Source organism: Eleutherodactylus coqui, chromosome 8 (assembly GCF_035609145.1).
Source record: "Eleutherodactylus coqui strain aEleCoq1 chromosome 8, aEleCoq1.hap1, whole genome shotgun sequence".
Lineage (NCBI taxonomy): Eukaryota > Metazoa > Chordata > Amphibia > Anura > Eleutherodactylidae > Eleutherodactylus > Eleutherodactylus coqui.
In genome coordinates this window covers 32,964,665-32,988,796 of record NC_089844.1, presented here as the reverse complement: position 1 = coordinate 32,988,796, position 24,132 = coordinate 32,964,665, and the positions used below count along the sequence as shown (strand labels likewise).

Below are 24,132 nucleotides of genomic sequence, written 5' to 3'. Positions count from 1 at the left end.
TAACTGAAAATACTCGAGCCAGGAGATGCGGATATCTCCGAATAGGTGTTTGAGTTCCTGCAGAGAAGGGATTGGTTGCCCACCTAGGACCTGCTGGACCCTGGTGTCCTCCTGATTCTCCCAACCCAAATAGCGTTCTCGCTCCCTCCCCGGTGGGAAAGCTGGGTTATTAAATAATGGCGTCAAAGGGCTATTTTCTCTGGACAGTATCTGTTGACGTATTTGTACGTCCCATGATCTAAGTGTACCCCTTAGGAAGTAGTTTGAACCTACAGATTGGGCCCTGTCTTCTTTTTTCACCCATGGGAGTAGCCTCAGAGGGACTGTACAGTCTGTTTGTTCCAGTGCTATCCATTGTTTATTGTCGGTGTGATAGTGCCAGTCTAGCAGGTGTGTAAGAATCGCCGCCGTATGGTAGTTCTTAAAGTCGGGTAAACCATGTCCTTCTTTAGATTTGGGGTACGATAAAGTGCGCATGCTAACTCGTGGTCTCTGTCCGCCCCAAACGAATCTGATCAGTGCCGACTTCAGTTTGTTAAAGAATGTTTGGGGTACCGTAATTGGGATGGTTTGAAAAATGTATAAGAATCGGGGTAGGACGTCCATTTTAATGGTTTGTATCCTCCCAAACCATGACAAGACTCTGGTGGAATAGGCGGAGAGGACTTTTAGAGTGCGGTCCAGTAGGGTAGAGTAGTTCATGGAGAACAGTTTAGAGTGGTCCGATGGAATGTGTATTCCTAAGTATTTTATAGCCTCTTGTTGCCATTTAAAGGGAAAGTGTTCTGTTATGTGTTTTTTTGTTTCTGGGCCCAAGCATATATTTAGAGCTTCAGTTTTGCCGTAATTAATTTTAAAGTTGGATAGGTGACCAAATTTTTCAAATTCCTAAATCAAGGAGGGCAGAGTAATTCGTGGTTGTGTAACGTATAGCAGTACATCATCAGCGTATAAGGCCGCTTTATACTGGGTCCCTCCCACTTTCAGTCCGCTGATGTTCGGGTTATTTCTGATTGCCGTCGCTAGATGCTCCATCACTAAGACGTACAAAAGGGGGGACAGGGGGCAGCCCTGCCTGGTACCATTCCTGATATGTAAGGGGGAGGATAGTGTGCCATTTATCCTAACCCTGGCCGTGGGGCAAGTGTATAGAGCAAGTGTTCTGTACAAAAATTTAGGACCCAACTCTATCTGCTTGAGGGTTGCCTCTAGAAACTCCCAGTGAACCCTATCGGAGGCCTTCTCCGCATCTACCAACAACAGACACATTGGATTAGCGCCATCTCGGGCCTTATCCACAAGAAGTAGGGTTTTTATTACATTGTCTCTGGCTTCTCTCCCTCTGACGAAGCCTTCCTGGTCCGTGTGTATAATGTTCGGGAGATGCGGAGAAAGCCTGTTGGCCAGGACCTTGGCATAGATTTTTATGTCCACGTTGATCAGTGAGATCGGCCTATAGTTAGTGGAAACTGTGGGGTCTTTTCCTGGTTTTGGGATTACGCTTATGTGTGCCTCAAGGGCCTGTTGCGGGAAAGAGGACTCCTGAGAGACCGCGGAGAAAGCCCTGGACAGAAAAGGGGCAAGCTGCTGTCTAAGAAATTTGTAGAAGGCGGGGGTGAAGCCATCAGGCCCTGGGCTTTTCCCTGCTGGGGTACTTTTGATGACCTCCTCTATCTCCTCTACCGTGATATCCCCTTCCATCGCGTCTCTGGAGTCTGAGTTTATTACCGGTAGGGCTGTCTCTGGTACATATTTGGAGATTCGGTCTTTTAATAGAGTTTGATTCATGTCCGCGAATTGCCCCTTAAGATTATAGAGCTGGGAGTAGCATTTCTGGAATATATCCAGGATTTCCTAGGATTATATGTGTCGGTGCCCGTCGCATTTTTGATTCGCGGAATGAATGTCTGTGCAGCTCTCGGGTGGATCAGACAGGATAGGGGTTTGCCCGCTTTATTGGAGTATTCGTATTGAAAGCGCTTGTATTGGTTTCTTAAGTGGGTATATGCCTGGTCTAATTTTGATTTTAGCTCTTTCCTGAGCCGGACCAGATCCGCCAGGGCATCCGATGAGAGGGTTTTTTTGTGTGCCGACTCTAGGGTGTGGATCTGTTTTAGGAGTTTGGTAATCGTAGTGGCTCCTTATTTTTTAAGCCGAGAGCCATGTTTTATTAGCGTGCCCCTCAGGACGCACTTCAGTGCCTCCCATTGTATAGGAGCCGAAGTGGTGTCTGCGGCGTGTGTCACAAGAAACGTCTCTATCTGTTCTTTAACTTCTGCTTCACATACGCTATCTTTCAGGAGGTTGTCATTCAACCTCCACGTCCACTGGCGGTCTGTTTGATCTGGTAAGGTTAGGGTCAGGAATACAGGAGCGTGGTCCGACCACACCATATCCCCTATTGCTGCCTCAGGCTGCCACGACAGGGCATGGTGTCCCAGAAGAAAGTAGTCTATGCGACTATAAGAATTATGTGGATGTGAAAAGGTGTAATCCTTCTCTTGTGGATGTAGGATACGCCATATATCCACCAGTTGAAGTGCATGTATTGCGTTTTTAAGCGTCTCCGTAGTTGCCCGAGGGGAACATTGCCCCTGCCCGCTGAGGAGTCTATATCTGGGTTTAAGGTCATATTGTAGTCCCCTCCGGCCACAACGACTCCCTCTGCAAACTCCGCCACTACTTTCAAGAAGGCTTGGGTAGCTACTGCCTGCTGTTGGTTTGGTGCGTACCAGTTTGCGATTGTGATTTTGGTAGTTCCTATTTTCACTTTAATGAGGACATATCGTCCCTGAGGATCTATTTTAGTTTCTATGAGGTGGTGAGCTAGGGTCCTATGTATCGCTATGGAGACCCCACCCGCACGGCTGTCGGGGTTGGCGCTGTGGAACCAATGCGAGTAGTACCTATCTCGTATGGCAGGGACATGTCCCACTTTAAAATGTGTCTCTTGAAATAGTGCCACTTGGACCCTCTGCTTGTGCAGCTGGTATAGGACCTGTGATCTTTTCTGGGGAACATTAAGTCCCCTAATATTTAGTGAACTAAATTTTATTGGTGCCATGTTATTGGGAAGGTGTGGAGGAAGGGCAAAAAAGGAAAAAAGGGGGAAGACGAGACAAACACTAAACAACGATTTGCTCCCAAATGAAGAGGGCAAGTAGTACCTCCAAAATTGAGGAAAGATTAGTGAGAAGAAGAAAAAGGGAAGAAAGATAGTGGAGGTAGTAGGATAGATGGGAACGACTACCCTTTTAACCAGTTATAAAATCTATGGTGGTCAACCATTCGATTGATGACAGATAACTAGATCACTCTGAACAAAGCACAAAGTCATTGGGAAGGCCAATTCTAACATGTACATCCGCTAAACCCAATACCCCGGCCATAAAGGTTCTACTGGGGATTTTGACAAACAAATATATAGGGCATTTTGTCATCTTTCGTGTTCTTGCCAAGTGCTACATGAATTCCTGCTTCATACCTGGTCTAACTTTGGGGTGTGTAACTTCTGTAATGTTCTGTCTGACGTCAGGACCTTGGAACTGCTGTGGGCCTCAAAGTACTCTTCTACCAAGTTGCTCTGTAAATGACAAGAAGTAGACAGTCAAGCCACTGCATTTTCTTTATTTTGTGCCATATAAAAAAAAAAAAAAGAATTAAAATTATAAAAAAAAGAAAAGATACATTGAAAAACCCTTTGACACACAGGAATCTGGGAAAGTGTACAACAACCTCTGTGGGAGCGGTGACGGCAGCCATATTGGTTGTCCGGATGGAAAAATAACAAAACGCAGGAGTAAAAAGGCCCTTACTTTTTTGCTTCCTCTTTTGGAAGGTGTTTTACCAGGAGTCTGAGAGGCTTCACTTTGTATTTGTGACGCTTTGCTTGGTGTTTTAGCTGTGGCTGGCCCATCATCCATATCTTCATCAGAGTAGTCGCTCTCACTGTCAGATCGCAGATCTGCTGCTGCACATAGAAAATATTAAATAATCTTTTTACAAGGAACAGTCACAATATGTTACCATTTCAATGTCTGTGCATTTGTAGCTCTATTAACCCTTTTCAATCCAATGTGTATCCTGGTTTTCCTAGGGGGCTTACTCTTTCTGCCGTTATACAACAGCGCTATATGCTGGCTAAAGCCAGTACTGCATGAGGTGACATGTTGGATAGGCTCCAACAGCAGAAAGGCTGGCAATCTACAGTAAGAGAAACCCGACGGATGTCTTCCAACATCGGAGCTATACAGCCTTAAATCATAATGTCTTCAGACATCAGACAGTGGATTGGAAAGGGTTAAAGCATCGCAAAATCTACACATCTACAGATGTAAAATGTTAAATAGCAGGATATTACATGGACAAACTATTACATAACAGCCCCAAATGCCTGCTGTGCAAGAACGAGAAAAAAAAAGTTAAAAAAAAAACCCCGTCATACTACCCATGAAGGAGTTGGTTCGTTTCAACTACACTTTGCAGTTGTGCTGTACTGAGGGACACTATTAAATTATTTACCTTCTACTTTAACATAAACAAAATATGCATTCATCATCATCCAGATTTTGGACAAAATGATTTACTAGCAGAGGCGGACATTAGCTTTATCAAAAGTGGAGAATTTATGCTATCTAATTTAACCCCTTCATGACATGGCCTATTTTGGGCTTAAGGACGCAACAAGTTTTGGCGGATTTTCTTCTCCGTTTATCAAAAGTCATAACTTTTTTATTTTTCCGTCGACGCGGCCGTATGAGGGCTTGTTTTTTGCGTGGCGAACTGTAGTTTTTATCGGTGCCACTTTTGGGTACATAGACTATATCGTAAAACTTTTTTTTTTATGATAACAGGGAGAGAAAACGCATCAATTCTGCCATAGATTGTTTTATTTTTTTTTTACAGCGTTAATCATGCAGCATAAATGACCGGTACAGTTACAACGATACCAAAATTCTTACATTTTTTTTAGGTTTTCCCATTTTTCTGCAATAAAAACCCTTTTTTTGGAAATCTTTTTTCTATTCTAAATTGCTGCATTCAAAGTCCTGTAACTTTTTTATTTTTCGATGTACAGAGCTCTATGAGGGCTTATTTTTTGCGAGACGAGCTATAGGTTTTATTGGTACCATTTTGGGGTACATATTTTTTTAGCGTTTTTTTCCGTGCACAGTCAAAAGCATGTGCAACTTATTGTACGTGTCGTTACAGACGCGTCAATACCAAATATGTGGGGTTTTTTTTTTTTACCTTTTTTAATGCTAATCTGAGAAAAAGCATAAAAAAAATGTTTTTTTTTACTTTTTTTTTACATTTTTTTTAATTCATTTTTTTAAATCTTTGGTTTTTTTTACTGTTTGTGTCCCTGAGGCACTTTAACCACTGGCCTGATGTTCGCTATCATAAGGCATGCCATGCCTTATCGCTTATACAGCGATCATAGGCATTGGCAATACAGGACGCCAGTGTCTGGTGTCCTGTTACCATGGTGACAGGCCGGGCTCTCGCGATGTTATCGCAAGAGCCGGCCGGAGACACAGAGGGAGTCCGCTCCCTCTGTGAACTCTTTCCCTGCCGCGATCTACTTAGATCGCGGCACGGAAGGGGTTAACAGCGGGGGGCGCATCTCCGATGCCCCACCGCTGTTGCAGCGGGACGCCGGTTGTGACTGACAGACGGCACCCGCTGCGGGATAACGCGGGATCATATGTGATCCCGCGCTATCTCCAGGACGTAAGTTTACGTCCTGTAGCGGGAAGTACCAGGCTGCCAGGACGTAAACTTACGCCCTGCAGTGGGAACGGGTTAATAAATGCCGACACTGGTGCACAAGGAGCAAGTAAAAGAAATATTATGAAACCGTATACTATACCTGAGAGCCTCTTCCTCAGTCTGTGGGGAGTAGTGGAAACAAACTCAGGTTTCTTACCCTTATCAAAAAAATACCAACAGAATGCAATGAATATAAAAGAATGATCATAAAACAAGGTCATGGAAGACTCAGTATTAAAAGGGATTGTGCCAAGATGGCATCACCCTCCTGTTCATAGGTCCTATCACAAGCAGCACATCAGCAAAGTTAAAGGGAACCTGTCACCAGGTTCATGATGCCTAAAGCAAGAGCAGGATAAACCCAGGCTGGGGATGTACAGCGTTTCACAATATACTTACTTCAGATTCACTCTCAATGGAGCTCCGAGTCAATGGGGTGGCAGGCCACCGGACGCTCCCCACCTGCATCATTTAGAGCAGAGTTTCCCAAACTTTTGAGCCTCAGGGCACCCCTGGGAAATTGTTTTTACTACACGGCAAAAAGGGGTTATGATCAAGGTGTGCGGCTAGATGCATATCCTATCACAACGCATGATTTTATCTCCATTATTCTAGTAGCCTCTATAGTGATAGCGCCCCCCTTAGTGGCCCCAGTTGTAATTAGGTGTCTCTCAGTGGCCTCAGTAATAACATTGCACCCCTTAGTGGCCCATGTAGTAACAGCATGTCATAGATGCCTCTGAAGGACTGTGTCCTCAAGGCTTCCAATGCTCCACGGGGCACACCAGACACCCACATCTTCTTTCGTATGTTCCAGGTATCTGGCTACGTTCGATGCCTGTAAAGGACCCAAACCTCAGATTTCCCCATAGGGCCAGTCTCAGATGCCCGCTCCCCTAACAACATTGTGCAGTCTCATTGCCCACCCAACTCTCCTCAAACAGGCGATAATTGGTTTTAATAAAGGATCAATTATTTACCCCCCACCCCCAGTACACTAGCTCTCTTGCCCAATTACTGGGGCTGTAAAAGGAATGTTTCTCATTGTTCAACAGTGACTGAAGCCTGCAAAGACTTTGACCCACAGTTTAGCAAGCGGTGCTTCCTCCAGGCGCCCTCCCCGGTCATTGGTGGACAGCAGGCGCCTTCTCCCTGCATTGTACCACGGACAGCAAGACTTCCTGGTGTGCAGTCAGGGGTGAGCTAGGAGAGGAGCTGATCCGGAGTTACAGTTCCCTCCCTACACAAACAGGGATAGAGCTGTCACTCTAGATGATTCAGGCAGGGAGAGGATGGCATGGACTCACCCCCATGACCTGGAGCTCAGTTTGAAGATTTATTCAAAAAGTATAATTTATTCTGAAACATCACAGCATTTAATACAGCATACATGAGTTCAGTGTAAATACCCGTTCCGGGGTTCATGGTGCCCTTGCGTTGGGCAGCATGAACCTGGTGGCACGTTTCCCTTTAATTAGTACCAATTACCACATAGAAAATGGATAGGCAAACTGGAGCTATACTTTAATAAAAGTGTAAATAGAACTTAACGACTTCTTAGGATTCTGGATGATTTGGATAGGGCAGCACATCTGCTTACCTTAGAAGGAGTTTTATTAGTGGACTGCTCTGTGAAATAAGGAAAAGAAGAAGATTACTCATTGATGCAATCTGCTGACCAGTCTGCAAGCCATCTCCTCTCGTGCAATAATTAATATGGAGTGACATACTCTTGTTGCTTGCGGGAGGACTAACCGCTTCCTCAAGACCATCCCTTGTGGAGAACGTCACAGTCTTGCCAGGGGTTCGGGCCAGTTCAACAGCTGCAAAGGAATAAACTCATTAAATAAGTTTTGTGGGACTTCACAAATACTTTTGAAGGCCTACCCTCACAAAAAATATCAGGTCAAGGGAGGTCCGACGAACTAGTGCCGTACTTCTGCCAGAACTTCCTATACTACAGAAAGTTTGAAACAGACAGCAGGTGCTGGCAGAGATTCTGTGACTGAAAAACGAGTAGTTATACTCGGCTCTAGGATTTGGACAGTACTTGTGTATTATAAGCCCTCTGGATAGAAGGCCTCAGTAATCCTTATAATGAGGTATGGCTTGCACAGTTACAGTGTTTCCCCTAAAAGTAAGACCTAACCTGAAAATAAGCCTGACTCTGATTTTCAGGGAGAAAGGGAGGGGGACTTGAAATATAAGCCCTACCCACACAACGTGAAAAAAAAACAATACTTACCTAGTAGGCGCTGTCTGGCTCCCTCCTGCGGGTCTCCACAGTTCTGGGCAGGTTTGCTTGCAGTTCTCAGCACCAGCAGAACATAGTTCGAAGCAAGCGATTGTTTTGATTGGTTCTTGAGCGCCGCAGCTCAGCTCGACGAACCAATCACAGCACTTCATCTCAGCGATATTCTGTTGGCGCTGAGAACTGCAAGCAAGCCTGGCCCAGAACTGTGGGACCAGCAGGAAGAACCCAGATGGCGTCTGCTAGGTAAGTATAAGACCCCTCCCGAAAAGAAGACCCCGTGCCTCTTTTGGGGCAAAAATTAATATAAGACAGGGTCTTATTTTCGGGAAAACACAGTATAAGGAGAAAGCCAGATTGACTAAAAATTGTGAGTTTTCCCTGCTTTTATTTTTGCTCTGGGTCCTATTTTCTCTAATAGTGGCCCTAAAAGACACATGTGCACGCTGCCTTAAACTTACTGTATGCGGAAGAGTGGTGTTTACACCCTGCAAGAGTGCATTTGAAAATAACAAGGAGAAACTATTTAAGGCCGGCTTCACAGGGGCGATAAAAATAACGTGAGATTTGGCAATTCTGAGATGCACAAATTTGGGCCACATTCATTTGAATTGGTTCATACACCTGAGCGATCTTTTCCTGCACGACACCACGATGCGATGCAGGAAACAAATCGCAGCATGTCCTATCTGGCTGCGAGATCTCGCATTGCAGCACCATCGTTTTTGAGGGAGCCAGCGACAGCAGCGCCGACCCAATTGAAATCAATGGGAGAAACTTGGCGATCCTCTGCCGTGGCTGTGACAGTCGCAGCGGAGGTTCCCTGCATCCCCAAAGTGATGCGAGGCTGTTTTCCCATGAAAACGCCTCGTATCCACTGGGTTTTTACATGGTGGAGAGCGCGATATGGGGGCGGGATTCCCAGCCCCATAATCGCGCTCACCCTTGTGAAGTTAGCCTTAGGCCTGTTTCACGTGGGCTACGAAATAATCGCTATAAAACTTATATGTGAAGCCCGTGGCTGCTCTCATGTGAAAGAACCGTTGTAAACCATGGGCTTCACATACATGCGTTTTGTGGCGATGATTTCGTAGCCCGTGTGAAGGCGGACTAAAGGAGATGTCAAGAGTTAGAAAAACATAACTGCTTTCTTTCAAACACAGCTCCACTCTTCTCCGTGGGTTGTGTCTGGTATTGCAGCTCAGCTTCCATTCGCCTCAACAAAGCTAAGCTGCAATACCACACAACAACCTTATAGACAAGGGTAGTGCTGTGTTTGAAAGAAGGCAGTTACATTTTTCTAATGATGGACAACCCCTTTAAAGACAAATTGGTGAAGTTGTACGAAACCCAGGTCGTCGCCTTCATTATTTAAAGGGCAGTGCGTGTACACCTTGGGGGGGTGGGGAGCTGTTAACATTTATGAAAGTTATATAGTGGGTTACCAAGCTGTGCCATCCTGTTGGAGCGCTTTACCGTCTGGAAAGAATACACATCACCACCGCCAGTCCCGGGCGCATCCTGCAAGATGTCTGCAGTCAGAAACAAGAGGTCATATTTCAGAATGCCATGGCGCAGAAGAGAAAACACCATCGCTTCCTAACATTCCTGTAACGTACCTCCAGCATCGGTTCCCAAAACATCCACATAATCCTTTTCCTTCCAAACCTCCAGAGTGTCATCATCTGCATGATGTTCATTCCGATTCTTGGTCAAGCTCTTCACGTTATTTATGCGCTGGGCGCTGGTGCTCTTTCTAAGCTGGATGCCTGAAATGAAAGTCACAACTTACAGAAAATGGATGAAAGATTTTAGAAGTCTTAGCATAGCATCTATTACTCTATAGCCCCATTTACACACAACGATTCTCGCTCAAAATTCGCTCAAACAATGTCTTTTGAGCGATAATCGTTGTGTGTAAATCCTACCATTGTTTGCTGTTCAGCCGAACGATGATTTTTAGTGAGTTTAAAATCCATTGTTCGCCAGAGAGCTAATAGCAGGGACTGCATGCTGTGATTTTCCACGGGAGCGCTGATAGTGTATTCAGCTGCAGTCGCTCAGCAGAAGAAAGGGGCTGTATTAGCTTCAATTGCACAAAAATGAGCCTCTGTTCACTGTATGCAGATAACAGCAGGTGGCCTGCTATCTGCATAGCAGGCCACCTGCTGTTATCTGCATACAGTGAACAGAGGCTCATTTTTGTGCAAGCGAAGCTAATAAGCTACTAATGGGCATTGGTGCCCATTGCAGGTTACGCAAAATAATCGCTCAAACTGTCAACCAGCCTATCTTTTAAACAAATTTTGAGCAATCATCTTTGCATGTAAAAGGGGCGTTAGTCATACGGTTTAGACAGAGTCATTATATACATGTACTACGGGGCATCTAATAATGGAGTATTTCTGTAGGATCTTCCTGCCATAAACTGATCTGTCCATCTAGCAGTCTCATCTCTAGCCTTGGCACCCAGCATTCATGCTGTCACATCATTATAGTCTGTCTGCCAAGTCTCTATTTAAATTAGTCATACTCTATAGGGAATCCATTTAAGAAATGAGAAATTGTTGTTCCTAAGCCAGCCATAGACATTTAGTGCAGGCCGATCACTAGGCGGTGAGAAGAGAACAGAGCAGAAAATGTAGATTCTTCCAGCAAATTCCTATTAATTTCTTTAGACGCAATTAGCAAGAAGACCTGTGCCGGCCGCTCGCCCCTCACAACTCCCCCAACAGATTAATGCCACAAGTCCACATTAACCTACCGTATATACCGGCGTATAAGGCGACGGGGCGTATAAGACGACCCCCCAACTGTCACCTTATACGCCGGTATTCAGTGGAGAAAAAAAAAAAAATTTTATTACTCACCTCCCACGCATAGCTTTCTGAATGTGGGGCTTGAAATGACATCATTGAATGGGTGTGATTGCTAACACGTGCGCCTTCAGCCAATCACAGCCATTCAATGATGTCATTGAATAGTGTGATTGGCTGAAGCCACGTGTGCTTTAGCCAATCACAGCCATTCAATGCTGTCATGGCTGCCGGCGTGTGTATTAGCTTTCTGGAAGCGGGGATTTCAAGCCCCGCATTCAGAAAGCTATGCTGCGGCGGGGACGAGGAGCGAGCGACAGCCTGCCGGAGCGAGCGACATCCTGCCGGAGCGCGACAGAACGCCGTGGCAGGTGAGTAATAAAATTTTTTTTTTTTACACTTTTTTTTTTTTTGTATTACCGGCGCATAAGACGACCCCCGACTGCAGAGCAGATTTTTCGGGGTTCAAAAGTCGTCTTATACGCCGGTATATACGGTATTAATTTATGCATTTTATTTTGGTAGTAGATCTGGAGTCGTCTGTTAACGTCATAACTCTCGTATTCTCCAGGATGCCATATCCACCGCCACAGATATCCGGATCCTTGGATCGTCTCTGGATGCGGCTTAGTACTAACAGACTTCTTCCACATTCAATAGCATCAGTCTTCAGCAAGCTTCTCGTAGCGGTTAATGCACAAAGACAAGGTTTTAGCTGATCAGGAGCGTCAATGTCACATACAGATTTACTGGCATTCTGCCCAATGGATGCGTGTTGGATATGCATCAGCGATGCCCTGATGATGGACAACCCCTTTGACTATTACAGAGGATTTGGACCCTAGTATCGAAAGCACTGCTTTAATCTATATGAGAAAATGTATCACACAGTAGATACCGATTAATGAAGGTTTGCTGAGATTAGTCAGTTTATATAGTGAGGCAGGTTGCATATATTCCATTATATAATGCTATTATCATAATTGCTCCGCTCGCGGACGACAATTTGCAGCATGCTGCGAATTGCCCCGATTCTCCGCTGTCAGCCTGTCAGATAGGCTGACCTGCGGAAAACAGCGTGCCGACTCCTGCTCCCGGGCGGCGGCTCCCGGCGGGATACCGCAACGCCCGTAGACAGGGACCCTAAGGGTAGTTTCACACGGGCGATCATAATATCGCAATTTTGCTCATGGGATGTCTGAGCGTCAATGATTGTCTCACGAGAAAGACAATAGGACCTTCCAATATTAAAAACGCATCGCACAAAAATCACAAGTTTGTGCGTTGCAATGTGATAAATGTAGGCTCCATAGGGAAACAAAAACTAAAAAAAAAATAAAAATAGGAAGAAAGGGCATCTCACAATTTTTTTTTCATGCAACATCGCATAAGTGAAACATCGCAAATGTGACGGAAACCATTGAAAAGCACGGCTTTGGGGGGCGGAGCCTGACCGCGGAGCAACATGGCCGCTTGAGACCGGAGCTCCCACAGTACAGCGCTCACAGAGGTCTTCCAGCATCACTTACAGCCGCTGAGATGAGAAGAATAGCGAAGGACAGAGGGGGGGGGGGGGGGGGGGGACACAACCCTGCATGCCTAAAATATCTAAAAACCAGACTGGCATGCAGCGGTACCTTAAAGAACGGAGCTCCCGCTCCCCGCTCCTGTCCTCCAAGATGGCGCCGGCTCAGGGAGCTGCATCTAACTACAGTAAGGAGGGGGAGGGAGAGCTCTCTTCAGACGAGGAGGACACAGAAATTGTGTCAAAAGGCTTCATGAAGGAGCTAATTATGAATGCCCTGACCCCCATTATAGCAGATTTAGCAGAAATAAAGGAGGACTTTAAACATATGGGACGTAGAATAGAAGGTTTGGAAACTGCTTCTGCCTCCATCACCTCCCATGCCCTAGCCGTTGCCAGCATACTCAAAGAGCAACATGAGCACCTGAATCGTGCTCTTATCCTCCAGGAAGATTTGGAAAACTGTAATAGGAGGTGTAATTTACGTCTTAAGGGCCTCCCAGAATCCTGGGCTGCGGAATCCCTCCGTAAGGTTACTGCTGAAATTTTTGAACAGCTCCTGGGAGCAGAAAGAGCAGTTTCAATAACCGTGGAGCGGGTCCATAGAGCTCTCAGACCGTCACCTCCCCCGACAGACCCGCCGCGTGATGTTGTCTGCAAATTGCTATCATTTCAGGACACTTCTGCTATACTAAAAGCAGCAAGATTATGTAAAGACCTCAATTATGGGGGCTCCCACATACAGATCTTCCAGGATCTCTCGCCGGCTACTCTTGCGAAGAGACGTATCCTACGCCCTCTTCTAGAAGCGCTAAGGGCAAGAGATATACGCTACGCCTGGCTTTTTCCTTTTGGCATTAGCATCTTCTATAAGAACCGCAGACTCATGGTCCGTTCTCCGGAGGACCTCCACAACTGTTGGGAACATTTGGAGATGGACCCTATTGAAGTACCATGCTGGCTCCCCCTTCCGGAGTTCCCGAAACTACCGAAGCTGACCCCTCCGGAGGCCTGGCAAGTGGCAGGTAACTTGAAATCCCCGAATGGGAAGAAGAAAAAAGCTAAGGACTCTGTGGCTATTTCTGAAACCTGAGTCTGTGGTGACTCCTTTTTTCTTTTTCCTGTCTGGTAGCCCGTAGGTTTCCCCTACAGGCTTTATCCAAAAAGCCGTGAAAAGGATTTTTATTAAGTTTGTACTATTCCCCTTTTAGACTCCCCCCAGGGGATCCATTTACCATCAACGATCCCTAAGGGGACACGGCCCCTTCTGCTTTATCTCAATGGCTGTTCGCTAGCAGTGATATTATTCTGATTGTTGTTCTACCATGTTCCCCCCAGAGAGGGTATTCTCTCTCCGTGGCTGTTACATACATTTGTTTTTCTAATTATAGGATCGAGTGAGCGCTGATCTGGTCAGGCTGATCACATAGTCCTCTGTCCTCTATTTTAGAGCACAGACGACTCGCTCCCACTTAGCACTGAGCCCAACGTTTTTGGACTCGGGGATGCTAACTTTTTCCGGTTGCGTGAACGTAACTGCTGTCTGTCTTTAACCTTTCCTTACCGTAAACCCCCCTGCCTCCCTCCTTTTCCCTACTCCACCTCTAACTTACCTAAACTTCATATCAGCTCACTCTACACCTCCTCTGGAGGAGAGGAGAGTCCGACTCCATAGGATAAGCTTAATTCCGCTGTGTAATATCTGTTTCTTTCCTCCCCTGTAAAGAGAAGAAATATCCACCATCCCCAAGGTCGAGACATGGATGATTTTCTACGTGTCACGACACTCACCGTCAACGGCTTGAATACTCCTCAAAAGAGGCATCACGTAGCTCTCCTACTAAGGAGGTACAGCTTGGGCGTGGTCTTTCTGCAGGAGACCCACTTCAGGGGCGATAGATGCCTGGCTCTCCCAAGTAAGCAATATCCACTCGCATTCCACAACTCACATTCTTCATCCGCCTCAAAAGGGGTCTCCATCTTGCTCCAGAAATCCCTCAGCTTCACCTGTGAGGCACGCCATTCAGACGAGGAGTAATATATATGTATCAGGACAGCGCTGGGGGGAACTCTAGCTCCTAGCCCCTCCCCATATACTCCGCTGTCTGCACTGTATAGATATATGGCCGTTCCATTAGATCCCTGTTCAGTTAAAATATGGAAGATCCTAGGGGACAAAAACTTTCAGGACGTGATCTCTATAGCGCATCAGGCCCCGTTATCTACCCTGGAAGATGTTCTTCCTAACCGCGCACTTCCATTCCTCTTATCCACTCACCTGTTAAAAATCATAAATGGATTCCTAAAACGACATAAAGATATCAGACCACCTACTCCATTTGAGATGGCGCTGAAAGGACCTAGCCCAGCTCCCAGAAAAGTGTCTTACATTCGCAAACACTTTATTGCTCCCCCGCGGGAGACGAAACCTGCCCGCCTTGTCTCATGGGAAAAGGAGCTCGGGATTTCCCTATCTCCTAGCGAGACTAAACTCATTCTGAAGACAGCTTTTGGACTCTCTCCATGTGTCACCTCCCAGGAAGCGCATTATAAACTCCTGGCAAGGTGGTATAGAACCCCACAATGGCTAGCGGATCACAAACTACTTGATCAGGATCGTTGCTGGAGATGCGAGTTGGATACTGGCTCATACCTTCACATCTGGTGGGAGTGCTCCCGCATCACCCCCTTTTGGAGGAAGCTAGAGGGGATCCTAAAACAGCTCCTACCGGGTCTAGTGCTCTCCCCTGAGGTGGTTCTCCTGTGGAGGCCGACCCCTGCCTTTCATCCCCTTAAGCACAAATTGGTTGCTTTACTTATCGATACAGCTAAGGCTCTAATCCCCACTTTGTGGAAACAGAAAAATCCCCCTTCCATTGAACTATGGAGGGACAGAGTGAACCTCCTCGCTAATTTAGAGGAGTTATCGAGCTGGACCAAGGGCACACATTAAAAATTTATTGATACATGGTCCCCCTGGAGAGCAGTGGTGTGGAAACCCGAGGTTTGAGTGGACTGGCTCTTTATCCCCTTTCCCTCCCTTCCCCCCCTTCTAACCCCCCCCCCCCCCCCCCCGTGCTTTCCACCCTCTCCCCCTTACCCTCCCCCTGTTCTTTTTTGTATTTGTTAGTTTTTCAATTTGTTAACAGGCAGAGGAGGTCAATATACGCAGCTTCTCGTATCATAGTTGAGAACACCTCCACAGCTCTCGAGCACCGCACTGGATCACTTTTAAATTGACAGCTCAGAGTCGGCTTGAAATGTTTCGATAACTTGTTTGTGCATATGCTTTGTGGCCGTCTAGCCCGGTGTTTACGGAGCCTAGACCTCCCCTGTGATGTACTGTACTGTAAGTATATTTTGTTAAAAAATTCAAATAAACATTGATTATAAAAAAAAAAGAAAAGCGCGGCTTTCATAATTCTGCGCTTTCACTTACTCTCGCATGGCACAATTTTATCGCCCGTGTGAAGCTGGCCTAAATCAGCGAAATCTTTGCTGCTTATTTCAGAAGATACCGCGCTCTCCCTCACCACCAAAGTCTTCGTGCCCTCAGCGATTCCCTCACCGGGCAGCCTCTAATAAGCACAGCGCCGCTAATCACTTACACATCACCTGACCAGCGGTGCTGCAATCACTAGAGGCCGCCGGGTGTCCGATGAAGTAAGCCCCGAGAATGCAAAGACTTTGGAGGTGACGGTGAGTGCGGCACCTCCTGAAAGCAGATGCTGCAGCGCAGCTGATTTCGGGTTAAAATCCGCCCAGCAGATGCGGATTTTTACTATCTTTTGCAGAAATGCTGCAGATTGTTACGGAATTCACCAATGAGGGAAATCTGCAGCATTTCCACAACATGTAAGTATATCCTAATACTGCAGAGTCAAAAACCAGCGCCAATTCTAAATGGGTGGTCAAGACTTTGCAGAATTAAAGAAAAACAAACAAAAGAAAACCTACTCTGCTTCTAAAGAGCTACAGCGGTGGAGGGGCGGTCATGTGAATGATGAAGGTCGCGGGGCGGCTGGGACTAGAGCGCCAAAACACTTGGAAAAATGGCTATTTCTTTTTTTTTTTTAGAAATAAACCTTCTGATAAGAGTCATGCGGGTTGAGCGCCAACTTCACCAGCGACACCGCAGGAACAGGGCGAGTACGAGACGGCACCCCATGGCCTATACTACAAGCATGAGAACTTTGTTTATGGCACTCTGATGACGGTTCACCCTAAAATTCCAATAGAGGAGGCCAAATGCTCCCTTTTTCACGCAGCGATCCCGCGTGCATGAGCGAATGAATTGGTGATGTCATCACTAGTTCGGTCGCTCTCGTGCAGCCTGTTTAGACCGCAGATTCATCGTTGACTCGTTCAGTAAGGATCCTTCATTTCTCCTTCAGGGTTTCATATTCGCCAAGTGAAAGGGCAGAGTCATTCAGTCATTCAATCTTTGGCGCTTGTTTTGACTGAATCATTATAGTTCATATTCATTCATTTGAAAGATTTGTACAGCCTTCAATCAGAATGTCTTCAGACGTCAGACAGTGGATTGGAAAGGGTTAACATGCGACAATCCCCGTAGTGAAAACGAAACCATTGAAATTAATAGTCATTCGGTTCTGATTTTCACGGCCACATAACGGGACAAAAACGCGCCCCTCCCATTTAAACCCTCTAAGGCACACTGTGTGGCCCCATCCCCCCGCTCGGCTCGCTGACCCACCTTCGGATTTATCGGTGATGTGTTCCAAGACGTCTTCATCCGGCACAAACTGCACCAGCGGGGTCCTGCTCCTGTTTTCAGCATCGTAACTCATTTCTCGCTCTGTAACAGAAACAGCGTCCGCTAAACCACAAGCGCCAAATCATAGATGCAGGAAAAACGTGACGAACACCGAAGATCAAGGAATGATAGAAACAATGAGGGTAGAAGCAGTCCTAGAAAGCAGGACAACTAGGAATCCCGTTCACGGTGTGGCCAATATTGCTGTGCCGGTTCCCATAGTAACAAACGCATGGCAGTCGCATGGCACGTGTCTGGGATGCAGCGGGTTTTTTTTTTGTTTTTTGTTTTTTTTTATAAACACACTCCCATAGAGAATAATGGGAAATTCCTTAAGAGTCACACAAAAAAGGGACATGCAGCGATTTTTCTAACTCAAGACCATCGGGCCGAGGTTGCTTTCACAGGGCGAGAACAAGTCGCACCGGACATTCCCAGGGGCTACTTGCATCGCATTGCGTCACGCAACGCACAAAACTCACATGGATTTTCTCACCTTCGGGAATTAACCCATTCAAAAAAATGGACTATTTTTTTTCCGCATGAGTTCTGTCTACCTCGGAATCGGTCAGAAATTGCAAAAGGTGAAAGAAAAACAACAATATAGATCACCGACGTGAACGCAACCACAGGGCTTAAACACGCCCACAAAAAGCAAGAAGACAAAACCATTTTCACTAGTGCGATTCTTGCGCGTATTTAAGCAAGCGCTTCGAGGAACAGTGTTGTCACCACCCGACTTGCTGGGGAAATGTTCCCGCGGCGGAATGCACCGCAGAATTCTTCGTGAAATCTGCCTCTAAAATCAACATCAAAATGTGCGTCATTTTTAAGCGTTTTTTTCACGCAGATCCGCGTGAGCATTTACCCATCAATTGGCGAAATCCACGTGCAGAACTGCGATGTGGAGATTCTCATTTCTGCATCAAGACGTTACCGGTCATTAATTTTTAGTTTCTGCTTTGAAGTTCTGCATGCAGATTCTACCCACTGACAGGGCAGATTCTGCAGCAGATTTAACCCCTTCAGTTCAAATGAAGTTGTCAACCTGCTGCAGATCCACAACGGATCCAAACACGGATCTTGGCGGACGTACCATAACAACTTACAACAGCTGTCACTACGGAAGAGATATCACAGCACTGAGATCACTACGATAGCACAGACACAACACTACTGCCATCATCAGGCTGTGGCCAGATGTAGCACTGCGGCCATGTAGAAAGAAATGACTAACTAGATGAGTTGCGGACATGCTCCACATCCACTACAACTCAGATGTAGCAGAGCTCAGTTATCAGTGGTTTTCATAGTACTACTGCCAGTAAAGAGAGCAACTAACTACAGTGCAGGGGCACATTCCGCTCTACTGCACCCGCGCAGGGGGCACATTCCGCTCTGCTGCAGCCGCGCAGGGGGGGGGGGGGGGACACTCCGCTCTGCTGCAGCCGCGCAGGGGGGGGGGACACTCCGCTCTGCTGCAGCCGCGCAGGGGGGGGGACACTCCGCTCTGCTGCAGCCGCGCAGGGGGGGGGGACACTCCGCTCTGCTGCAGCCGCGCAGGGGGGGGGGACACTCCGCTCTGCTGCAGCCGCGCAGGGGGGGGGGACACTCCGCTCTGCTGCAGCCGCGCAGGGGGGGGACACACTCCGCTCTGCTGCAGCCACGCAGGGGGGGGGACACTCCGCTCTGCTGCAGCCACGCAGGGGGGGGGGACACTCCGCTCTGCTGCACCCGCGCAGGGGGGGGGGGGACACTCCGCTCTGCTGCACCCGCGCAGGGGGGGGGGGGACACTCCGCTCTGCTGCACCCGCGCAGGGGGGGGACACTCCGCTCTGCTGCACCCGCGCAGGGGGGGGGACACTCCGCTCTGCTGCACCCGCGCAGGGGGGGGGAACACTCCGCTCTGCTGCACCCGCGCAGGGGGGGGGGGGAACACTCCGCTCTGCTGCACCCGCGCAGGGGGGGGGGGACACTCCGCTCTGCTGCACCCGCGCAGGGGGGGGGGGACACTCCGCTCTGCTGCACCCGCGCAGGGGGGGGGACACTCCGCTCTGCTGCACCCGCGCAGGGGGGGGGGGACACTCCGCTCTGCTGCACCCGCGCAGGGGGGGGGGAACACTCCGCTCTGCTGCACCCGCGCAGGGGGGGGGGACACTCCGCTCTGCTGCACCCGCGCAGGGGGGGGGACACTCCGCTCTGCTGCACCCGCGCAGGGGGGGGGACACTCCGCTCTGCTGCACCCGCGCAGGGGGGGGGACACTCCGCTCTGCTGCACCCGCGCAGGGGGGGGGGGACACTCCGCTCTGCTGCACCCGCGCAGGGGGGGGACACTCCGCTCTGCTGCACCCGCGCAGGGGGGGGACACTCCGCTCTGCTGCACCCGCGCAGGGGGGGGGACACTCCGCTCTGCTGCACCCGCGCAGGGGGGGGGACACACACTCCGCTCTGCTGCACCCGCGCAGGGGGGGGGACACTCCGCTCTGCTGCACCCGCGCAGGGGGGGGGGGGACACACTCCGCTCTGCTGCACCCGCGCAGGGGGGGGGACACACTCCGCTCTGCTGCACCCGCGCAGGGGGGGGGGACACACTCCGCTCTGCTGCACCCGCGCAGGGGGGGGGGACACACTCCGCTCTGCTGCACCCGCGCAGGGGGGGGACACTCCGCTCTGCTGCAACCGCGCAGGGGGGGGGACACTCCGCTCTGCTGCACCCGCGCAGGGGGGGGACACTCCGCTCTGCTGCACCCGCGCAGGGGGGGGGACACTCCGCTCTGCTGCACCCGCGCAGGGGGGGGGACACTCCGCTCTGCTGCACCCGCGCGGGGGGGGGGACACTCCGCTCTGCTGCACCCGCGCGGGGGGGGGGGGGACACTCCGCTCTGCTGCACCCGCGCAGGGGGGGGACACTCCGCTCTGCTGCACCCGCGCAGGGGGGGGACACACTCCGCTCTGCTGCACCCGCGCAGGGGGGGGGGACACTCCGCTCTGCTGCACCCGCGCAGGGGGGGGGACACTCCGCTCTGCTGCACCCGCGCAGGGGGGGGGACACTCCGCTCTGCTGCACCCGCGCAGGGGGGGGGACACTCCGCCCTGCTGCACCCGCGCAGGGGGGGGGACACTCCGCCCTGCTGCACCCGCGCAGGGGGGGGACACTCCGCCCTGCTGCACCCGCGCAGGGGGGGGGACACTCCGCCCTGCTGCACCCGCGCAGGGGGGGGGACACTCCGCCCTGCTGCACCCGCGCAGGGGGGGGGACACTCCGCCCTGCTGCACCCGCGCAGGGGGGGGGGGACACACACTCCGCTCTGCTGCACCCGCGCAGGGGACACACACTCCGCTCTGCTGCACCCGCGCAGGGGGGGGGACACTCCGCTCTGCTGCACCCGCGCAGGGGGGGGGGGACACTCCGCTCTGCTGCACCCGCGCAGGGGGGGGGGGGACACTCCGCTCTGCTGCACCCGCGCAGGGGGGGGGGGACACTCCGCTCTGCTGCAACCGCGCAGGGGGGGGGACACACTCCGCTCTGCTGCAACCGCGCAGGGGGGGGACACTCCGCTCTGCTGCACCCGCGCAGGGGGGGGGGACACTCCGCTCTGCTGCACCCGCGCAGGGGGGGGGGGGACACTCCGCTCTGCTGCACCCGCGCAGGGGGGGGACACTCCGCTCTGCTGCACCCGCGCAGGGGGGGACACTCCGCTCTGCTGCACCCGCGCAGGGGGGGGGGGGACACTCCGCCCTGCTGCACCCGCGCAGGGGGGGGGGGGACACACACTCCGCTCTGCTGCACCCGCGCAGGGGACACACACTCCGCTCTGCTGCACCCGCGCAGGGGGGGGGGACACTCCGCTCTGCTGCACCCGCGCAGGGGGGGGGGACACTCCGCTCTGCTGCACCCGCGCAGGGGGGGGGACACTCCGCTCTGCTGCACCCGCGCAGGGGGGGGGACACACTCCGCTCTGCTGCACCCGCGCAGGGGGGGGACACTCCGCTCTGCTGCAACCGCGCAGGGGGGGGGACACACTCCGCTCTGCTGCAACCGCGCAGGGGGGGACACTCCGCTCTGCTGCAACCGCGCAGGGGGGGGGGACACTCCGCTCTGCTGCACCCGCGCAGGGGGGGGGGACACTCCGCTCTGCTGCACCCGCGCAGGGGGGGGGGGACACTCCGCTCTGCTGCACCCGCGCAGGGGGGGGGGACACTCCGCTCTGCTGCACCCGCGCAGGGGGGGGGGACACTCCGCTCTGCTGCACCCGCGCAGGGGGGGGGACACTCCGCTCTGCTGCACCCGCGCAGGGGGGGGGACACTCCGCTCTGCTGCACCCGCGCAGGGGGGGGACACTCCGCTCTGCTGCACCCGCGCAGGGGGGGGACACTCCGCTCTGCTGCACCCGCGCAGGGGGGGGACACTCCGCTCTGCTGCACCCGCGCAGGGGGGGACACTCCGCTCTGCTGCACCCGCGCAGGGGGGACACTCCGCTCTGCTGCACCCGCGCAGGGGGTGGGGACACTCCGCTCTGCTGCACCCGCGCAGGGGGTGGGGACACTCCGCTCTGCTGCACCCGCGCAGGGGGTGGGGACACTCCGCTCTGCTGCACCCGCGCAGGGGGTGGGGACACTCCGCTCTGCTGCACCCGCGCAGGGGGTGGGGACACTCCGCTCTGCTGCACCCGCGCAGGGGGTGGGGACACTCCGCTCTGCTGCACCCGCGCAGGGGGTGGGGACACTCCGCTCTGCTGCACCCGCGCAGGGGGTGGGGACACTCCGCTCTGCTGCACCCGCGCAGGGGGTGGGGACACTCCGCTCTGCTGCACCCGCGCAGGGGGTGGGGACACTCCGCTCTGCTGCACCCGCGCAGGGGGTGGGGACACTCCGCTCTGCTGCACCCGCGCAGGGGGTGGGGACACTCCGCTCTGCTGCACCCGCGCAGGGGGTGGGGACACTCCGCTCTGCTGCACCCATGCAGGGGGGGACACTCCGCTCTGCTGCACCCATGCAGGGGGGGGGACACTCCGCTCTGCTGCACCCATGCAGGGGGGGGGACACTCCGCTCTGCTGCACCCATGCAGGGGGGGGACACTCCGCTCTGCTGCACCCATGCAGGGGGGGGACACTCCGCTCTGCTGCACCCATGCGGGGGGGGACACTCCGCTCTGCTGCACCCATGCGGGGGGGGACACTCCGCTCTGCTGCACCCATGCAGGGGGGGACACTCCGCTCTGCTGCACCCATGCAGGGGGGGGGACACTCCGCTCTGCTGCACCCATGCAGGGGGGGGACACTCCGCTCTGCTGCACCCATGCAGGGGGGGGACACTCCGCTCTGCTGCACCCATGCAGGGGGGGGACACTCCGCTCTGCTGCACCCATGCAGGGGGGGGGACACTCCGCTCTGCTGCACCCATGCAGGGGGGGGGGACACTCCGCTCTGCTGCACCCATGCAGGGGGGGGGACACTCCGCTCTGCTGCACCCATGCAGGGGGGGGGGACACTCCGCTCTGCTGCACCCATGCAGGGGGGGGGGACACTCCGCTCTGCTGCACCCATGCAGGGGGGGGGACACTCCGCTCTGCTGCACCCATGCAGGGGGGGGGGGACACTCCGCTCTGCTGCACCCATGCAGGGGGGGGGACACTCCGCTCTGCTGCGCCCATGCAGGGGGGGGACACTCCGCTCTGCTGCACCCGCGCAGGGGGGGACACTCCGCTCTGCTGCACCCATGCAGGGGGGGGACACTCCGCTCTGCTGCACCCATGCAGGGGGGGACACTCCGCTCTGCTGCACCCATGCAGGGGGGGGACACTCCGCTCTGCTGCACCCATGCAGGGGGGGGGGACACTCCGCTCTGCTGCACCCATGCAGGGGGGGGGGACACTCCGCTCTGCTGCACCCATGCAGGGGGGGGACACTCCGCTCTGCTGCACCCATGCAGGGGGGGGGGACACTCCGCTCTGCTGCACCCATGCAGGGGGGGACACTCCGCTCTGCTGCACCCATGCAGGGGGGGACACTCCGCTCTGCTGCACCCATGCAGGGGGGGGACACTCCGCTCTGCTGCACCCATGCAGGGGGGGGGACACTCCGCTCTGCTGCACCCATGCAGGGGGGGGGACACTCCGCTCTGCTGCACCCATGCAGGGGGGGGGGACACTCTGCTCTGCTGCACCCATGCAGGGGGGGGGGACACTCCGCTCTGCTGCACCCATGCAGGGGGGGGGGACACTCCGCTCTGCTGCACCCATGCAGGGGGGGGGGGACACTCCGCTCTGCTGCACCCATGCAGGGGGGGGGGACACTCCGCTCTGCTGCACCCATGCAGGGGGGGGGGACACTCCGCTCTGCTGCGCCCATGCAGGGGGGGGGGACACTCCGCTCTGCTGCGCCCATGCAGGGGGGGGGACACTCCGCTCTGCTGCGCCCATGCAGGGGGGGGGGACACTCCGCTCTGCTGCACCCATGCAGGGGGGGGGGACACTCCGCTCTGCTGCACCCATGCAGGGGGGGGGGGACACTCCGCTCTGCTGCACCCATGCAGGGGGAACATTCCGCTTTGCTGCACCCGCGCAGGGACACATTCCGCTTTGCTGCAGCTGCGCAGGGACACATTCCGTTTTGCTGCACCCGCGCAGGGACACATTCAGCTCTGCTGCACCCGCGCAGGGACACATTCAGCTCTGCTGCACCCGCGCAGGGACACATATTAGATCCACGAAACAAGACTGGCTGCACTCAGGTTGTTACAAATTACTAGAATCCGGGAAGCTCCTACAGCACCCAAGTATCCAGCAGCCTCTACTACCTCCTCCTCCGCTGTTTCCGCTCCCGCTGTCTCCCGTCTCCCGCCAGCTGTCACACTGTTATACAAGCCAACAAAGCTCGGCCAATCAGATATCAGGTAACATTACAGCAACCAATCATCAAATACTTAGGAACATGTGCGCCAATAGAAAAGAAGCCTTATCAAACCGGAGGAGACGGCACGAACCAATCA

The 24,132-nt window shown here is 52.5% G+C and overlaps 1 protein-coding gene across 2 annotated transcripts in view; it reads right to left on the bottom strand.

Annotated features, from left to right (window-relative positions):
• ORC2 (origin recognition complex subunit 2) overlaps nt 1–24,012 on the bottom strand; it is a 46,795-nt gene extending 22,783 nt beyond the window's left edge. The window contains exons 1-9 of one of the 2 annotated variants that reach the window (XM_066575458.1): nt 23,941–24,012; nt 17,082–17,183; nt 9,643–9,792; nt 9,469–9,555; nt 7,503–7,595; nt 7,373–7,401; nt 5,873–5,930; nt 3,816–3,970; nt 3,485–3,583 (exon numbers count right to left, since the gene is read on the bottom strand). In XM_066575458.1, coding sequence (XP_066431555.1) covers nt 3,485–3,583; nt 3,816–3,970; nt 5,873–5,930; nt 7,373–7,401; nt 7,503–7,595; nt 9,469–9,555; nt 9,643–9,792; nt 17,082–17,175 — 765 coding nt within the window. In that variant the 5' untranslated portion in view covers nt 17,176–17,183; nt 23,941–24,012. The remainder of the gene's footprint in view (nt 1–3,484; nt 3,584–3,815; nt 3,971–5,872; nt 5,931–7,372; nt 7,402–7,502; nt 7,596–9,468; nt 9,556–9,642; nt 9,793–17,081; nt 17,184–23,940) is intronic. The other variant, XM_066575459.1, reaches the window with a different exon arrangement.
• Between the last annotated feature and the right edge of the window lie 120 nt (nt 24,013–24,132).